At 40.2% G+C, this 17841-nt stretch overlaps 1 protein-coding gene across 2 annotated transcripts in view; it reads right to left on the bottom strand.

The window, feature by feature from the left end:
* The window catches only part of ULK4 (unc-51 like kinase 4), a 592138-nt gene that overhangs the window by 466743 nt on the left and 107554 nt on the right, over positions 1 to 17841 (bottom strand). For both annotated transcript variants that reach the window (XM_043595665.1, XM_043595666.1), the window contains 2 exons: positions 9908 to 10069; positions 99 to 281 (listed from right to left, as the gene is read on the bottom strand). In XM_043595665.1, coding sequence (XP_043451600.1) covers positions 99 to 281; positions 9908 to 10069 — 345 coding nt within the window. The remainder of the gene's footprint in view (positions 1 to 98; positions 282 to 9907; positions 10070 to 17841) is intronic.

The raw sequence follows: 17841 nt of genomic DNA, 5'->3' as shown, positions 1-17841 counted from the left end.
TAAATTCTACAGAGATGATATTACTTGTTTTCTCCTGCAATCGTAATGGTTCAACAACAATTCGTAAAGTACGGTAATAGGTGAAGTCAGAGTCAAACCTTTTCTTGGATTAACCTCTGAAGATGAATCCCACAAGACAACATTGAAGTGAATAAGGTCAACATGTACTGCTGAACTTTGCAGATGGCTGAGGCCAGGGAGTTTATTACTGCGTTCAGTCCCACCTTCTCAATAACACTCTGGAAGGCAGTGGGAGAATGGCGAGTGATTCTACACAAGGCCTGCAAAGACAAGAGAACAGATCGGTCAGACAACTCCAAGTGCATTAACCAGGCCTCGGGACGATAACACGCTTCTGTACCAAGGAGCAGAGGCTGCTTACCCTGCTCCTTTACTACTTATTTTGGGATGACAAAGTCAGAAAATTTCAGCATATTTAAACATGAAACAGTAATCCAGACACCCATAAAAACTAAAGCCGTTATAAGATAACAGAGACTCTTATAAGCATGCAAACTATAAAGGGTTAACTGCAATGACAAACTAACTTGTAAGTTGATACAGAAAAACTTCCCTTGAAGTAATAAAAAACATCAAGTGCCTTCTTTCTGCAGACACTAAACTAAGGGGTGAAAAAATACCCATAAAAATAAATAGCTAACATTTATTGTTTAGCATGTGAAAAATGATTATCTCAGACTATCTGAATACTATCACATTTAATTCTCCCAATAACACAAGAAAGGTATTATTGTTTACCTATTTTATAGACAATGGAACTTAGGCATAGAATATTTAAGTTACTTGCCCAAAGGCATATAGCTGGTCAGAAGCAAAGGTGGAATTCAAACCAAGATAATCAGACATCTGAGCTTTCCCTAACTCACTCATGAACTATTAGAGATGAGACATATTTGGAAAGTAATAGAATTTAATGAGCACCATAACAGAAGTGAGCTCACTGAATTCGTTTGGAAAAGAAGGTAAAGCAGTCGACAATGGCTACGTAGGAAGATGATCTCGAGCCAGTTTTTGAAGGGTAGGGGGGAAGTGGACCAGGTGGAAAAGTAAGCAAATTCTAGCCAGGACCTAACTGTGAGACCTAAAAATATAAAAACCCTTGAAGAAAACACAGGCAGTAATTTCTCCGATATCAGACATAGCAACATTTTTCTAGATATGTCTCCTGAGGCAAAGGAAACAAAAGGAAAAATAAACTGTTGGGACTACATCGAAATACGAAGTTTCTGCACAGCAAAGGAAACAATCAACAAAACAAAAAGACAACCTACAGAATGGGAAAAGATACTTGCCAATGACCTCTCTGATTAAGGGTTAGTATCCAAAACATATAAAAAACTTATACAGCTCAACACCAAAAAAAAACAAACTAAAAAATGGTCAGAAGACACGAACAGATCTATCTCTAAAGGAGACATCCAGATTGCCAACAGACACATAAGATGCTCAACTTCACTCCTCATCAGGGAAATGCAGATCAAAACCACAATGAGGTATCACCTCACCCATGTCAGAATGGCTAAAATCAAAGATATAAGAAAAAACAGGAGTTGGCAAGGACGTGGAGAAAAAAGGAACCCTCTTGCAATGTTGGTGGGAATGCAAATTGGTGCAGCCACTGTCGGAAAACTGTACAAAGGTGCCTCAGAAAGCTAAAAATAGAACTACTTTATGATCTAGTAATCACACTATTGGGTATTTACCCAAAGAATACAAAAACACTAATTCAAAGGGATACATGCACCCCTATGTTGACTGTAGCATTATTTACAACAGGCAAGATATGGAAGCAGCCCAAGTGTCCACTGACTGATGGATGGATAAAGATTTGGTTAACACACACACACACACACACACACACACACACACACACACACACAGGAATATTATTCAGTACCCCCCAAAAAAAATGAAATCTTGCCATTTGCAATGACATGGATGGAGCTAGAGAGTATAATCCTAAGTAAAATGAGCCAGTCAGCGAAAGACAAATACCATACGATGTCACTCATATGCAGAATTTAAGAAACAAATCAGCAAAGGGAAAAAAAAAAAAAAAGGAAAGAGAGACAACCAAGGAACGGGGTAGGGGAATGGGGATTAAAGAACACACTTATCATAATGAGCACTGAGTAATATATAGTTGAGTCACTACATTGTACACCTGAAACTAATAACAGCATATGTGAACTATATGTATACTGGAATTCTTAAATATTAACTTAAAAATAAATTCTAGCCAGAGAGAAGAGAACACGTGTTCACATGGAGACACGGAGAAGCAGAGCATGTTTGAAGAAGGGGAAGTTGATGCTTTGATAACACACTTCAGGTGAAGAAGGAAAAGCAATCAGTAGGAAAGGGGAAAATGTGATGATTCATCTAGAAAAGCAGGATGGAGCCAGAGATGCTCTACCAAATCAGGACTTACGAATTCTGTGCCATAAGCAATCAATGGGAAGACCTCAAAAGTTTTTAAGCAAAAAGGATGGTCATATTCTGGGCATATATGGGCGACTCCAAAGAGAAATAAACTTAAGCCAGAAACAGTTTTACAAAAGCATTCATTGTAATTAATGTCCTATAACCTCCTTCTTTCTGATTTATATGTTAAACAGATCTATATAACCTTGATCAATGAAAAGATCAAATATGAGATAAATGGTTACAAATACGTCAAAAGAAAAGCAAAGGGGAAGGGAAAAGATAAAGACTTCAAAAATATTTTCGACTTCTTGAAAATCTCAGGGAAATGGTGGCTACCAGGGGCCTAGGGGAGCGGAAGATGGGAAAATGTTGGTCAGCAAGTACAAACTTCCAGTTTCATGAGTAAGTTCTGGGAATCTAATGTACATCATGGTGATTACAGTTAATAATATTGTTGTATATATGTGAAAGTTGTTAAGAGAATAAATCGTAAATGTCCTCACCACAAAAAAGAAATGGTAATCATGTGATGTGATGCAGGGGTTAGCTAACACTATGGCGGTAAACATTTTGCAATATATACATGTATCAAATCAACACGTGATACATCTTAAGCTTACACAGTGTTATGTCGATGACATTTCAATAAAGCTAGAAAACAATAATCACTGACTCTATTTCAAACATATACCAAGGATCTGTAATCATTTACAGATAGCCATATCAGAATGAAATACCCAGAAAAAAAAAATCAATCTCTACTTTGGACACCTTTCAAATTGTATTTCATTCTCTCCTCGTCCGTCCATGGGAGTTACAGATGGCTAAGTTAGACGTGATGGTTTGGAAACCATTAAAGTACAGTTCTTGAAGTCTAAAGCCCAAATCGTGTATGTTTCAGTAGAAAAGTAGACACTAATATCTGAAAACAGAACTACAAAAAATAAATACACTAAAAACAAAGCTAGCTCTGATTCCAGAACATGAAAGTTTTTAAGACTCATTTAAGGGCTCCTGGGTGGCTTAGTGGGTTAAGCATCTAACTCTTGATTTCAGCTCAGGTCATGATCTCAAGGTGGTCATGAGATCCAGCCCCATGTCGGGCTACACACTCATAGTGCAGAACCTTCTTGAAAGTCCCTCTCTCCCTCTCTCCCTCTCTCTCTCCATCTCTCTCTGCCCCTCCCCTGCTTGTGCAGGTGCATGCATGCACTCTGTCTCAAAATAAATAAACCTAAAATAAAACTCATTTATAAGGTATGCAAGAAGATTGCTGTATATAAAATCAAAACAGAATTATTTCATTACTTAATCCAAGACTTAAAAAAAAAACATTTTTGAAGTTTATTTATTGAGAGACAGAGACAGAGAGAACCTGAGCAGGTTCCATGTTGTCAGCGTGGACAGCGACATGGGGCTCCGTCTCACAAACTGTGAGATCATGACCTGAGCCAAAATCAAGAGTTGGGACAGGTAACCAACTGAGCCACCCAGGTGCCCCAAAAGAGCATTTTAAATGGAGTCCCTAAAGGTCATGCTACCATCAGAACTTTTGAGCAAGATTAAGTGTTCTCCCAACAGAGACCTCAAGACACAAAAGACTAAGTGTCACTGGCATTTTAAAAACCGTTAGAGCAGCTCTCACAGCAAAACTGACTTTCTATCAGTACAAAATCCCCACCTGATCATAATGAGGATATTTCTTGGTAAAAGATTTGTCCAGACTACTTCTAAATGTATTCAAACCAATATGAGGGCAACTAGAATGTCTCATCTTCAGAATGCGGCTCAGAAGCCTAACAGACTTTCCATTTTAAAAAGCTCATGCAGAAAATAACCTTTAACCCTCCACTTCTGGATATCAAACACAGTTGAGAGCTTCATGGAGGCTCAGTAGCACATTAGTGCTTGTATTTTCTGAATCAAAAAAATCAAATCTCAACTCTGATCTTCAGTGATCTGGTTCTGAAATACTTACTTATTAAAATAGTGCTTGAGACTACATTTCAAGACTGGGAAAAAAAACACTTCTAGTCCAAAATTCACTTCAAAACATGCCTCAAAAAGAACACTGTGTTACCTCCAGAATTCTTGACAGTCTGCATCATGAAAGCAATTTCTAAGAAATAGACTAAGTCAAAAGTGGAGGCCATACCTCTATTACAAACTTGGACAGAATCACCATGGAATAAAAACTTTAAAAACGATTTCTAGTTTGCCTTTTGAATGTTTTTTTTTTTAACGTCCTATCAAAATTACCTTGGGAGCTTTTCTAAACTACACACATTCTCATCTGATTCCTAACGAGATCTTATGATATATCACAATAGGGGCAAGGAGTGTATAAAGCGGAGGAAGTTGTCAGTGTTGCTTGAAAAGCTCCCCGCCAACCCCAGTGAAAACCACCATGCTATAGGATTCTTCACTTTTTACCCCCTTCATCTCAGCCCATTAGTAATTATGTTTACTCCAGTTATCTCTCTCATAGTCTCCATCTTACTCGATCTAACTCTACGGGCTTCTCTGGTTCCCACTATGGTTAACAGAGAGAGAGATTCCCTATAACCCTAATTCTAGTGATCGTTTTTATCCAATCAATACATTTCCTAAGTCAGGTCCACTCCACCCAATAACCAATCCCTAAGCCAAGGAGGCATTCCTGAGTGGGAAGGTATAAGGGAATCTCTGGGACCAAGAGATGACCAGGAGAACTGGGTGAGAAATGGGTAAGAAAATCAGCAGCAACACAAAGGCAGCAGACACAGACTGTTATAAGAGGACAGGAAGCAGACTGGCGCCCCAACACTGGGTACCTTTCTTCTCCAGCCAGAGCTCATGCATTCCTCTGCTTAAGAGACCTACCAAGTACCCATCACATGTGCTGAGGAAGGGCACAAGAGGGAAAGGGCTCCTACCTTCCAGGAGTAACACTAATGGGGAAAAATCGCGCTTACATACATTACATAAATACAGCTACAGTCATTGCTATGAGCAAAACTACAAAGAGATTCGAGGGGCCAGGAGACGTGCTGCCAGAGGGACGCCTGGGTGGCTCAGTCGGTAAAGCACCCAACTTCAGCCCAGGTCATCGTCTCATGATTCATGAGTTCAAGCCCCTCGTTGGGCTCTGTGCTGACTGCTCGGATAGCTAAGGTAACTAATTTATGTAGCAAGATGTGTTACCTGCTTAAATAACAAATATTGCCCTGGAAGTGAAAGCACTCACCAATTCTGAACTTCTGTTTGTGCCAATCCTTTAAGAAAAATGGTAGAAAGCTGTTGAAAAGTCGCAGCAGAGAAGAGAGAGGAGACATGATTTCGTGAAGTGCACTCTGTGTGGACAGCGATGTCGGTGGGGCAAACTGACCGTGGAAAGGCCAGTGAGGAGGCCACTCCAGTGAGCCAGGAGAAAGACGGTGGGGCCTGGACTATGGCGGCAGCAACAGAGTTGCGGGGAGAGGTAGACGGGGCCAGACGGAGACTTCGGAATGAGCATCCCAGGACAGGTGAAGTAGCTGCATGTGAGCACGGAAGTGGGAGGAGTTAAGAGAAGAGGCCCTTCGTTTTCCCTAATCCGCCTCCTCTACCTTCCCCTCCCAAGGTTCAATATGTCAGAGTCTGAGGAGAGGGGGCAGTGAGGGGAATGGGGCAACCCTGCAGCAGTGGCAGTGACAAGGAAGACAGAGGATGACACAGCGGAGGTGGCCAGAGGGGATGGGCCTGTTCACAGAATAAATAAATTCACTGAGTGAACAAATCAGTATAGATACTGAGAATAACAGAAACCAGGTTTGTCTCTGAGAAAGGACTTACAAACATGGAAAATGAGAAGGCCAGAAAGAATCTTAAGGTATCGGATTAAAATCGGAAGTGTCGATGCGAAAGCGTGAGTTTTGTTCCACATACGTACAATGATACACACACACAGATGCATTTATAAATGTATGTTTATGTATGCATATATTTTTTCCAAGTCTGAATTTTAAGAAGGCCTAGACACAAAGACACCTCATAGCAGTAAGCACAAAGAGCACTCGGATCCTGCCCTCTAAATACCAAAGGTTCCCGAAGAAATGATTGATTCCAGAGCTAGCGGAGAGCAAGTACAAATTAAGCCAGAACATTGTGTGGTGTCAGAAGATAATGAAGGGCTCAAACAATGATAGAAATAGGTCCACAGAACACAGAAGCCGGCTTGAAGGGATGACACTGGCCAGACCTAGGAGGACTTCAGCATCCAAACCAACAATGCAAATAACAGAAGCAGGAGTGTCACATTAAGACCCACTGAAGTTATTCATCACAGTAATGGTAGAAACACGTACATACACACGTGTGGGAGAAGGGAAAGAGCTTCCTCACGGTAGAGTACCAAAAAATACCAAAGGCCTGTGTTTCCACAGCTCATGAGGTAGGATTTTCACATTTTTAAAGAGGTGTAGAAAACAAAACAGAAAGAATGTGTAACAGAGACCGTACGTGGCCTACAAAGCCCAAGATATTTATTATCTGATCCTTTTACAGAATGTGTTCGCCAACCTCTGACAGAGAAGGAATAATATACACAGATGATCCTCGCACGGCAGCCCTCCTCAACGTTGCTGGGGGCGCTTCATGAGGAAGCGGCACACAGACCCCGCTGGAGCCTCCCCTACAAAACCAAAGCCCCATATTCTTTAAAACTGTCAAGGACGTGAAGTACAAAAAAAAGACCGAGGAACTGTTTCGTACTGGAGGAGGTTCAAGAGATAGAAAAACAATACACAACACAGGATACTGAATAAGAGCCTGGAGCTAAGGTGAGAATTTTGGGGGACGACTTGAAAAATTTCACTGAAAAATTAATGACTCAGAAAAGTGCTAGAACAAAATATAAGATGGGCACCTGGCTGACTCAGTTGATTAAGCATCCAACTCTGGATTTCGGCTCGGGTCATGATCTCACGGTTTGTGGGACAGAGCCCCACATGGGCTCTGCACCGACAGCACAGAGCCTGCTTGGGATTCTCTCTCTCCCTCTCTCTGCCCCTCTCCCACCACGTGCTCTCTCTCAAAAAGTAAATAAATAGACCTATTTTTAAGTTAAAAAAATATATACGTATATACCCCAAAACGAACGTGTGAAATTTAATAGCTCAGGTAAAGATAGGGCTAGAAGGCACACAACTTGGGCGGGAACTGGAAAAAACTTAACCAAGAAAAGAAACCATGCTGAAGTATAAAGATGAAAATGACATAAACCCAACAGGGGCGCCTGTCAGTTAAACGTCCAACTCTGGATTTCGGCTCAGGTCATGATCTCGCGGTTCATGAGTTTGAGCCCTTCACCCGGTTCTGTGCTGACAGCTCGGGGCCTGGAGCCTTCTACGGATTCTGTATCTCCCTCTCTCTCTCTGCCCTGCCCCCACTCATGCTCTTTCTCAAAAATAAACAAACATTCAAAAATAATAAGAAAAGAAAATAACATAAGCCCAATCAAAGGAAGACTTTTTTCTAAGGGCCAGGATTAAAACGGATGTTCTAAGATACCCAGAGGCCTCACGGAAGTTCCCTGATATACTTTGTAAGCTCCTTCTGACAGTCTTTCTGTAAATACTAATACGATAATTTAGGGTTCTTTTCTATCATTTTGAAATTATATGGCTCCAGAAGCACATGTGTGTGTATGTGTGAAAGAGAGCCAGACAGATGCTCCATATCCTTTGCTTAATGACATTCAGTAAGCAGAACTGTTAGCCCTTAATCTTCAGAATTACATTGGTCAATTTAAGATAAGAACTGGAAAATATCCACAAATACCCTCAGGATTTAGCAACATGAAAGCCAGTGGAGATCTCAGCAAGATCAGCCTCAGTGGCATTTTAGGACAGATACCACATTGGGTTAAAGAGGAAACGGGCCAGAAAGGAGGAATAGTTGGTAACAATAACTCTTTTTATTACTTTATTTTTTAATGGTTGTTTTTGAAGGAGACAGAGATGGAGCGTGATTGGTGGGGGGAGGGAGCAGAGAGAGAGGGAGACCCAGAATCCGAAGCAGGCTCCAGGCTCCGAGCTGTCCGCACAGAGCCTCACAGGAGCTTGAACTCACAGGCTATGAGGTCATGACCTGAGCCGAAATCGGATGCTTAACCGACTGAGCCACCCAGGCACCCCTATAGCAGTAACTCTTTAAAGAAGTATGGCCATGAAGGGAGATATGCAGCCCAGAGACACTTTGATATGTTTGTGTATGTGCTTTTTTTTTTTTTAATGGGGTAAAGAATACACGAATGCTGATTAGAAGGATCTAGTAGAGAAGAGGGTTAAATATTTAGGAAAGAGGGGTGCCTGGGTAGCTCAGTCAGTAAAGCGTCTGACTTTGACTCAGGTCATTATCTCACACACGGTTCATGAGTTCGAGCCCCACATCGGGCTCTGTGCTGACAGCTCAGAGCCTGGAGCCTGCTTCGGATTCTGTCTCTCTCCCTCGCTCTCTGGCCCTCCCCCACTCACACTCTCGCTCTCCCTCAAAAATGAACAAACACGAAAAAAAATTATAAAAATAAAAATCAAAGGACTTAAGAGAGGAAAAAATAAGCATTTGAATGAGATTCCCAAGGAGCGAACAGAAAGAAGACGTGAAGAAACATGGGAGAGATCTGTCTCTGAAGGAGAAGGGACAGCTCATCAATCGTAACAGGAGGGAAAGACAGCTCAGGTGTGGACGTAAACAGGTCTACAGACGTGGCAGACAGACACTGGGATAATTACCACTGGAGGTTGATTTTCTCTGCCAAGTATGGGGGAAAGTCATTTACTGAGGATGCAGGAGAAATATGTGGGTTGGAGGTTTAAGGGAAGAAAACAAGGGACCAAAGGGAGAGATGCAACAATGAGCAGGCAACAGAAAGATGAGACCGGTGATCAAAAAGAGTATTTTCATAAATCATATGAGCAAGGGTTGTATTTGTTTAACAGACTGTTAAATTGATACAACCATGTTAACACATCTTCATGCATAATTATCTTCTACACCAAGTCACTACAACCATGTGAGCAAAGAAGTAGACAACCAATCAAAATATAAAAGCTGCAAAACCACAGACGCCTGAACACTAACATGAATTCACTTTATAATTAATTCATGATAAATGCACTTAGCAGAAAATCTGAAAGAGGGAGCTCAGGAAAAGTCAGGGAACACTAAATGTAAACCAAAACAAATGCTGTACCCTACCCACTAGCACCCACTAGCACTTCCAAATGATTTTTAAAACCATTTCCCAACAGTCCCAAGGTTTTCCAGCCCCAGTTTTGAAAATTTTACTTTAGGAGAAAATTATTGTTCTCACCAAATATATTACTCTGGTATTTCTGTGTCCTACTTATCCGGTGAGATTTACTCTGTTTGTGGCACAATTCTTCAAATTCGGTGTTTAAATATACCCAGATATATCCCTAAAAGATGCTCCGCTTACCGATATTGCTGTTATCCTGAGAGAATCAACAGTGGAATGTCGGAATAAGAACCATAAAGCGGGTCCAATTTCTCCTGTAATAAAGCCCTGGGCCTGAGCAGAAAAGGTAGTGCAGACATTTTCAATAATCTTTGCTGCCATGTGATTCACAACACGTTCTTCCTAGAGAAGGAAAGAGAGAAGAATAAAAGGGAGTTATTTAGGGGTTCCTGAGTAGCTGAGTCGATTAAGCATCCAACTTCGGCTCAGGTCATGATCTCACGGTTCATGAGTTCGGGTCCTGTGTCGGGCTCTATGCTGACAGCTCAGAGCCTGGAGCCTGCTTCGGATTCTGTGTCTCCCTCTCTCTCTGCCCCTCCCCCACTCATGCTCTGTGTCTGTCTCTCTCTCTCTCTCTCTCTCTCTCTCAAAAATAAACATTAAAAAATATTTTTAAAAAAGGGGGGGAGTTATTTACCAAAAGATATATACATACATATCATTTCTACATAACCACTGCAGATAAAGGCCTGATAACAAGAGTCTTTCATCTGACCCTGCGTGTTTTATGTATTTCAGTAGGTGTAATCATTCCTTTAGGCTATTATGAAATTATTATAATTTAATCACTAAACCAGTTTAATCATTTCATCACTAAAATCTAGCATAACATAATTTTAATATATTTTAATAAAAAGACTGACTGGAAAACCGTATGGAGGTTCCTCAGAAAGTTAAAAACAGAACTACCTGTGATCCAGCAATTGCCCTACTAGGTATCTACCTCAAAGACACAAAAACAGTGATTCAAAGGAAGACATGCACCCCCATGTTTCTAGCAGCACCATCAACAGTAGCCAAAGTATGGAAAGAGCCCAACTGTCCATTGACTGATGAATGGATAAAGAAGATGTGGTATACACACACACACACACCCAAATTACCCATCAAAAAGAATGAAATCTCGCCATGTGCAATGATGTGGATGGAGCTAGAGAGTAATGCTAAGCTAAATAAGTCAGTCAGAGAAAGACAAATACCATATGATTTCACTCCTATGTGGAATTTAAGAAACAAAACAGACGGACATGGCGGGATTAGGGGTGGGGGTGGGGGGTTAAACCATGAGACAGACTTTTAATTATAGGGAACAAACTGAGGATTACCAGAGGGGAGGTGGCCAGGGAGACAGGTAGAACAGGGTGATGAGGACTAAGGAGGGCACCTGGGATGAGCACTAGGTGTTGCACGTAAGTGATGACTCACTAGATTCGACACCTGAAACAACTATTACGCTGTATGGTAACTAACTGGAATTGAAATGAAAACTTAAGGAAAAAAATTTTTAAAGGCTGAAACCATCTGAAACATGCAGTATGAGCAGAATGTAAAAATGGAAGAGAATTTTAAAATCTGAAGGACAAAGCAAAACAAGCTTCAGGAATCACTCAGGGCTGGGAGTATTAGTGTAGCAATCAGCCAAAGAGCATTTAAAATACAAGGCAATGTCTTAGGAAAGGTATTGCCTCTGTGGTGTGATACCAGACTAAAGGCTACTCCAGGCTGTCCTAACAATGCTTAAAAAGCTAGCCTCAAAAAGGATCAAACTGCTTCCATGTAACTTGGATGAGTTCAAGAAAAAGCACACAAGCACTTTAAAAAAAAAAAACTTTTTTTTTAAATAAAATCTTTAAAAAAGAATACAAACACTCCAGCACCTAACAATATAAAAAGCACAATGTCCAACATCCGCTTAATATGGCCACACATGCGAAGACACAGAAAAACAGGACTCCTAGGAAGAAAACTCAATCAGTAAAATGACACAGGTGATAGACTCAGAAGAAAAATATATTAAAATGGATAGTATAGTTTATACACTCAAGAAAGAAGAAGAAAGCCTAGCATAAGCATGATAAAAAGGTGAAATAAGGGTGCCTGGGTGGCTCAGTCGGTTAAGCATCCAACCTCGGATTTTGGCTCAGGTCATGATTCCAGGGTTGTGGGATCAAGCCCACATCAGGCGTCACACTGACCGTGCTTGGGATTCTCTCTCTTCCATTCTCTCTGCCCCTCCCCTTGTGCACGCACACGCTCTCTCAAAATAAACTTTTAAGAAAGTGAAATAGAAGATACAAAAATGGCCTGAAAGGCTAGAAATTAGTCTTATAATGAAAAATACACTTAGCTGGATTAACAGATTAGACTCTGCAGATCCAATGATTAATGAACTTGAAGGCATGGCAATTAACAATAAAAACTATCCAAAATAAACACAGAATGAAAATTGGGGGGGGGGACAATGGAACAGAGCATCTTAGCATCAGCGAACCATATAGGACAACTTCAAACAACCTAATGTACGTGCAGTGAAAATCCCAAAGGTGACAGGAGTGGGGGAAGGTTGAAATACTGGCTGAAACGTTTTCAATTCATAAAAACTGGTAACTGTCAATTTAAGAAATTCAATGAACCTCAAGAGGGAAGGAACAACAACAACAACAAAATCACACCAAGGCACATCATAAACTGCTAAAAAGCAGTACTAAAGAGAAATACTTAAAAGCAGCTAGAGTAAAAAGACACATTATGTAGAGAGGAAGAACAATAAGGTTGATGGGACACTTTTCATCAGAAAAGTAGATTCCAAAAGAAAGAAGATTCCAGAGCAAAGAGTATCTCCCAGGGATAAAGGTCATTTCACAAGAGATAAAAAAAAGTCATTCAACAAGAGAATATAACAATCCTAATTATTTATGCCCCTTAATAATGGAACTTCAAAATACCTGAAGCAAAACCTGACAAAACTGAGAGAATAGAAAAATCCACAATTTTAGCTGGGAAATTCGATACCCTCTACTCGGTCACTGACAGATCAAGTAGCCAGAAAGTCAGTAAGGATACAGCAAGATAACACTATCACCCAACTTCGACACTGACAGAATACTCGACAAAAGGTAAAATACAATGTTTTTTTTCAAGATCACACAAAACATTACCATGTTACAGTATACACTGACCCATAAAACATCCCAGGAAACTCTGTACTCATGAGTTAACTGGAGATGAGTCACAGACTTAAATGGGAAAGCTAAACCAAAAAGCTTCTAGAAAAGATCATAAAGAGTATCTTAGCTATTTTGAGGTAGGCAAAGCTTTGTTAGGAAAAAGGCACGAAGCATAAAAGAAAAAATTGTTAAATTAACACTCATGAAAGTTGTAAATTTATCCTCATGACACCATTATTGCCTCGTCATGTCTTAGACTAGGAGGAAATATTTACAATACGCACATACTGAATACCTGAATATTTTATGTAAGTTCTATGTCAACTGAAATATTGACAATTACATTAAAAATTCTATGTAGAATACAATCCCATGTTTGTTTAACAAGAACATATGCATATGTAAATATCTAAGTAAAAAAAAAAAAGAGCATAGAAAGAGATACAATACCTATTAACAATGAGTATAATAGGTGTGAGTTGTGGGGTCCAATAGTTCTACTTTAGACATTGCTGAAATTGTTACAGTACATACGTAAATGTTTTCAATCAAAAAATTATGTATTTTTCATGAAAATGCAAAAAAAGTAGGAAGATACTGAGTTATAGATCTAGGTTCAAACCATTCTACCAACTGTATACCCTTGGGCATTTTCACCTCTGTGTTTTAGCTTCTTCATCTATAAAAATAAGACACAAAGCAGTTTGGAAATTACATAACATACGCGGACACTTAACCTAGGTCATAAAAAATAGCATATTTTTTAAGTAATATATTTTTAACATGTTAGCTTCACTTCCAATTATTAGTATCACAAAGTATGAATTATAAGGCTGCTAGAAAAACAGTTTTAAAGTTACCTGAACTTCTTCAATGCTTCCTCCCCATTCCTGATGTTTCCTCCCTTGTGGCTAGAATATAACCCTTTCATCCTCTCTCTGTTCCTTTATTCATTATACCCAAGAGAAAAGAAAATGCTTCACCTAGTTGGTAAATTTGAAAACAATAAACAGCATGCCTAACCACTCAGCTCAACTCCTGCCCCTTTTTCCTTGAACCCAGGCCAATCCACACAGAGTTGTTTTCTCATATTCCCCATCTCAAGTCTTACCTAGAGAGGTACTCCACTTGGAAAGTGCCTCTGTACCTGAGGGGTGCAAAGATTCCCTGAGGTGGGAGTGCAATATAAGGAAACCTACCTGCCCACAGATACCAAGCTATGTCCTCCACCCTCCCTAGCTCTCAGTACATACATGTATGACATTTTGGTCTTTTATGCCTTGCTCTGTGTCTTCTCATTAGGTTCTGAAACCTTTGCTCTGCAATGTAGAGGTGGGGAGCAAAGTGCTATCTGGGGGGGAAGAACTTTCTCAAACACCTTAACATGTGCTTTCCATCACAACCATCAGCCAAATCCTAGAGGATTCATTCCTATTACTTGAAAACCACCACTATTTTAGCACTCAGGTTGGAAAGGAGCCATGTGTCATCCCAGTGCTCTATAAACTCACTGAGGCTGTCAGGTCAATTCAACTTGCTACTACCTGAAACGAGCTATCCTGGTCCCTCTGAAATCCCCTGTGGGATGCAATACAAGCAGTAAGATTGGTGTGATTTTCTGCCTAATTAACTCTTCAGAAGGGATAGCTGGACTGAACTAATATCCATCACTTAAATCAAAGACCTATTTCATCATATTATGAGGATAAAAGTTATGATGATTAGGAAATGATCCTATGAAAATAAGCCTATGATGATTATGCTTATTAATGAAGAGTTATACTCATTTTTAATAATGGTAAGTAGATCTAATAATGTATTGTGGGCAGTCTTAAAAAAATTTCACTGCCAATGTTATTTTAGTCTACATGCCTACTTCTTCAAAAAGGAGTATCAAAATTAACATCTAAAATATTGACATTAGGGGTGCGTGGGTGGCTCAGCCCATTAAACACCTGACTCTTGATTTTAGCTCAGGTCATGATCTCACGGTTATGAGATCAAGCCCCACATCAGGGTCTGTACTGGGCTTGGAGCCTGCTTAAGATTTCCTCTCTCTCTGTCCCTCTGCCTCTCCCCTCCTCAAAAAAATACTGACATTATTTTCACATTTGTTGGTTTAGCAAAACTGTGATCTTTCTTCTAAAGACTCCAAGGTATCTGGAGTTTATTTTCCCTGGTTTACTGTTTTAGTAACTCATTAAATCAAGAAAACAGGATTTCTATTTCTTACAATATAGTGGGCTAGATATCTGGACAACTCTATCCCTCCAAAAGCAATCCAAATGCTAAATTTAAGATAAGAAAATAAACAAACCTTTTTAAAAGCATCAGTGAACTAGGACCAAATCGTTAGGCCAGTGACTGTATAGGCAAGAACTCTGAGAGATACCCTCAGAGATATCCAGAGCACTTAAGCTGATGTTTACCCTGAGAGCACTTGTCTAACAAGGTGAACAAAAGGAATGAGAGGGCAGGCGAGTACCCACACAAGTTGGAAGTTAGACGAAGAACCAGCACCAAGTAAAGCTAGAGCTCCCAGTGGCCACAACCAAATATAATAGAGATGAACAAAAAGTAACTTTTCCATCTTCCCGACTCCCCACTGAGCTGAGTTGGGGGCTGCAGGTGTATGTTAGGGAAAGGAGACTGCAGGGAAAAAAGCCCAAAAGCTAAACATATAAGTAGGCCCTCACCTGAATTACAGAGTATCTCCTTCAAAAGAGCCACAGTTGGTCTAACAGCTAATTTCTTAACAGTGACAAGTGTAGTCAGAAGACACGAAAACAATACCTTTAATTGTTAAAAACACTGTCAACCCACAATTGTATTCACAGAAAAAAATGTATTTTAACAAGAGCAACAGAATAGCCATTAAAAGAATAAAAATCATCATTAAAAAAGCAAACCAAAAGGACACGAAGAAAAAATAAACACAAAACAGAAGAAACAAAAGCAGAAAATAAGATGCCATTTATAAATACAACTATACCAACAACTACAATAAACATAAATGGACTAAATACTAAAGAAAAACTATAAAGCAGAAATTTTGTTAAACACTGTACGAAGAGACACATCAAAAATAAATTCATTTGGGGACACCTGGGTGGCTCAGTCGGTTAAGCATCCGTCTTCAGCTCAGGTCATGATCTCATGGTTTGTGAGTTTGAGCTCCACATCAGGTTCTGTGGTGACAGCTCAGAGCCTGGAACCTGCTTCAAATTCTGTGTCTCCCTCCCTCTGCCCCTCTCCCACTTGTGTTATGTCTCTCTCTTTCAAAAGTAAATAAAAACATTAAAAAATTTTTTAAATTTATTCAACTAGAAAGGCTAAAAATAAGAGAATGAAAAAGGAAATATCAGTCATATCTAATCCAACAAAGGATGGTATAAGCAAATTAATATCAAAGGGCATAAGCTTTGGACAAAAAGCATTACCATTGTTTTTTTAAGGTAACAACGTAATGATAAAAATGTCAGTAGACCAAGGGAAATATAATCTAATTTTTACGTATCTAATTACCAATATTCAAAATACATAAAAGCAAAATACAACAAAATTGCAATCCTACCAAGGAAAGTATTTAAAAACATGTCTCAGTAGCTGATTAAAATAGAGAAAAAGCAATCAGCATAGATACAGAAGACTTGTATCCCTATCAATCAGATTAACAAGCCTGGCCTAATGGGCAGAAAAAAAACTTTATCCAACAATGGCAGAATTCACCATTTTTTCCCTGAATATACACACATACTGAGTCATGAAAGAAGTCTCAACAAATTCTAAATGACTGAAATCATACATACACCGTTTCCTTTAAACAGGATACCGTAAGTTAAAAATAATAATAAAAAGATAAATAGAAAAACTATAAGGATAGGTACGAAATGAGAAACAAAAGAGCTACAGGATTATTAAGAGTACAAAGCATGTAATGGGATAAAAATAAGTCAAAAGAATGTGAAAATTTAAACAGAAATCCAACCAATATAAATCCTTGAAAGGTATTATCATTGACGTTTCACCAGTTTTTACATACTGAATGCAGCAGAGCCAAACTGAAACCTCCTCTGTGAAGTCACCTGCCACAGGAGGAGAGGATATGCAACCTCACCCTTGCATGTAAAATGCAATGCTGTGTGCTTCTTACCTTACACCACCTCTCTGGAAGCTGATCTATCTCACTTGGTGCTAAGGGTCCCTTCCTCATGCCATTCTCAACGGTTCACTTCAAGACACATCAGGTAACTCCATCCTTAATAAGCCCTTTTTCCTCCTACTGAATAGGGTTCAAAACATTACGGATGGTGGCTCTCTGGTCCTCCCCATTCGGCAGACAACCACGACTTCTGGTGCGGTGCCAGTCACGTCCCCAAGACACGATGGTGAAGGTCAGAGTGAATGAATTCGGCTGTATCGAGCACCTGGTAACCAGGGCTGCTTTTAACTCTGGCAAAATGTGTATTGTCAGCATCAATGACCCCTTCGTTGACCCCAACTACATAATCTACATGGTTCCAGGATGATTCCACCCACAGCAAATTCAACAGCACCATCAAGGCTGAAAACTGAAACCTCGTCATCAACAGAAAGCCTCTCTCCCATCAGCATCAAACGGGGCGATGCTGGTGCTGAGCATGTTGCTGAGTCCACGGGGGCCTTTTCCACCATAGAGAATGCTGGGGCCCAGAGGATCATCATCTCTCCCCCTTTTGCTGATGCCCCATGGTTGTGATGGGCATGAACAACGAGAAGACTGTCAGCAACGCTTCCTGCTTCCCCAACTACTTGGCCCCTCTGGCCAAGACCATCCATGACGATCCCAGCACCGTGGAGAGAATCACGATTCGTGACTCCGTGCCATCACTGCCACCCACAAGACTGGGGACAGTCCCTCTGGGAAGCTGTGGCACGACAGCCCAGAGGCCTCCCGTAACGTCATCC

Source organism: Prionailurus bengalensis, chromosome C2 (genome assembly GCF_016509475.1).
Source record: "Prionailurus bengalensis isolate Pbe53 chromosome C2, Fcat_Pben_1.1_paternal_pri, whole genome shotgun sequence".
In the NCBI taxonomy this organism is placed as follows: Eukaryota; Metazoa; Chordata; class Mammalia; order Carnivora; family Felidae; genus Prionailurus; species Prionailurus bengalensis.
Note: the sequence above shows the minus strand (reverse complement) of the source record. Positions and strands in the feature narration are given on the sequence as shown.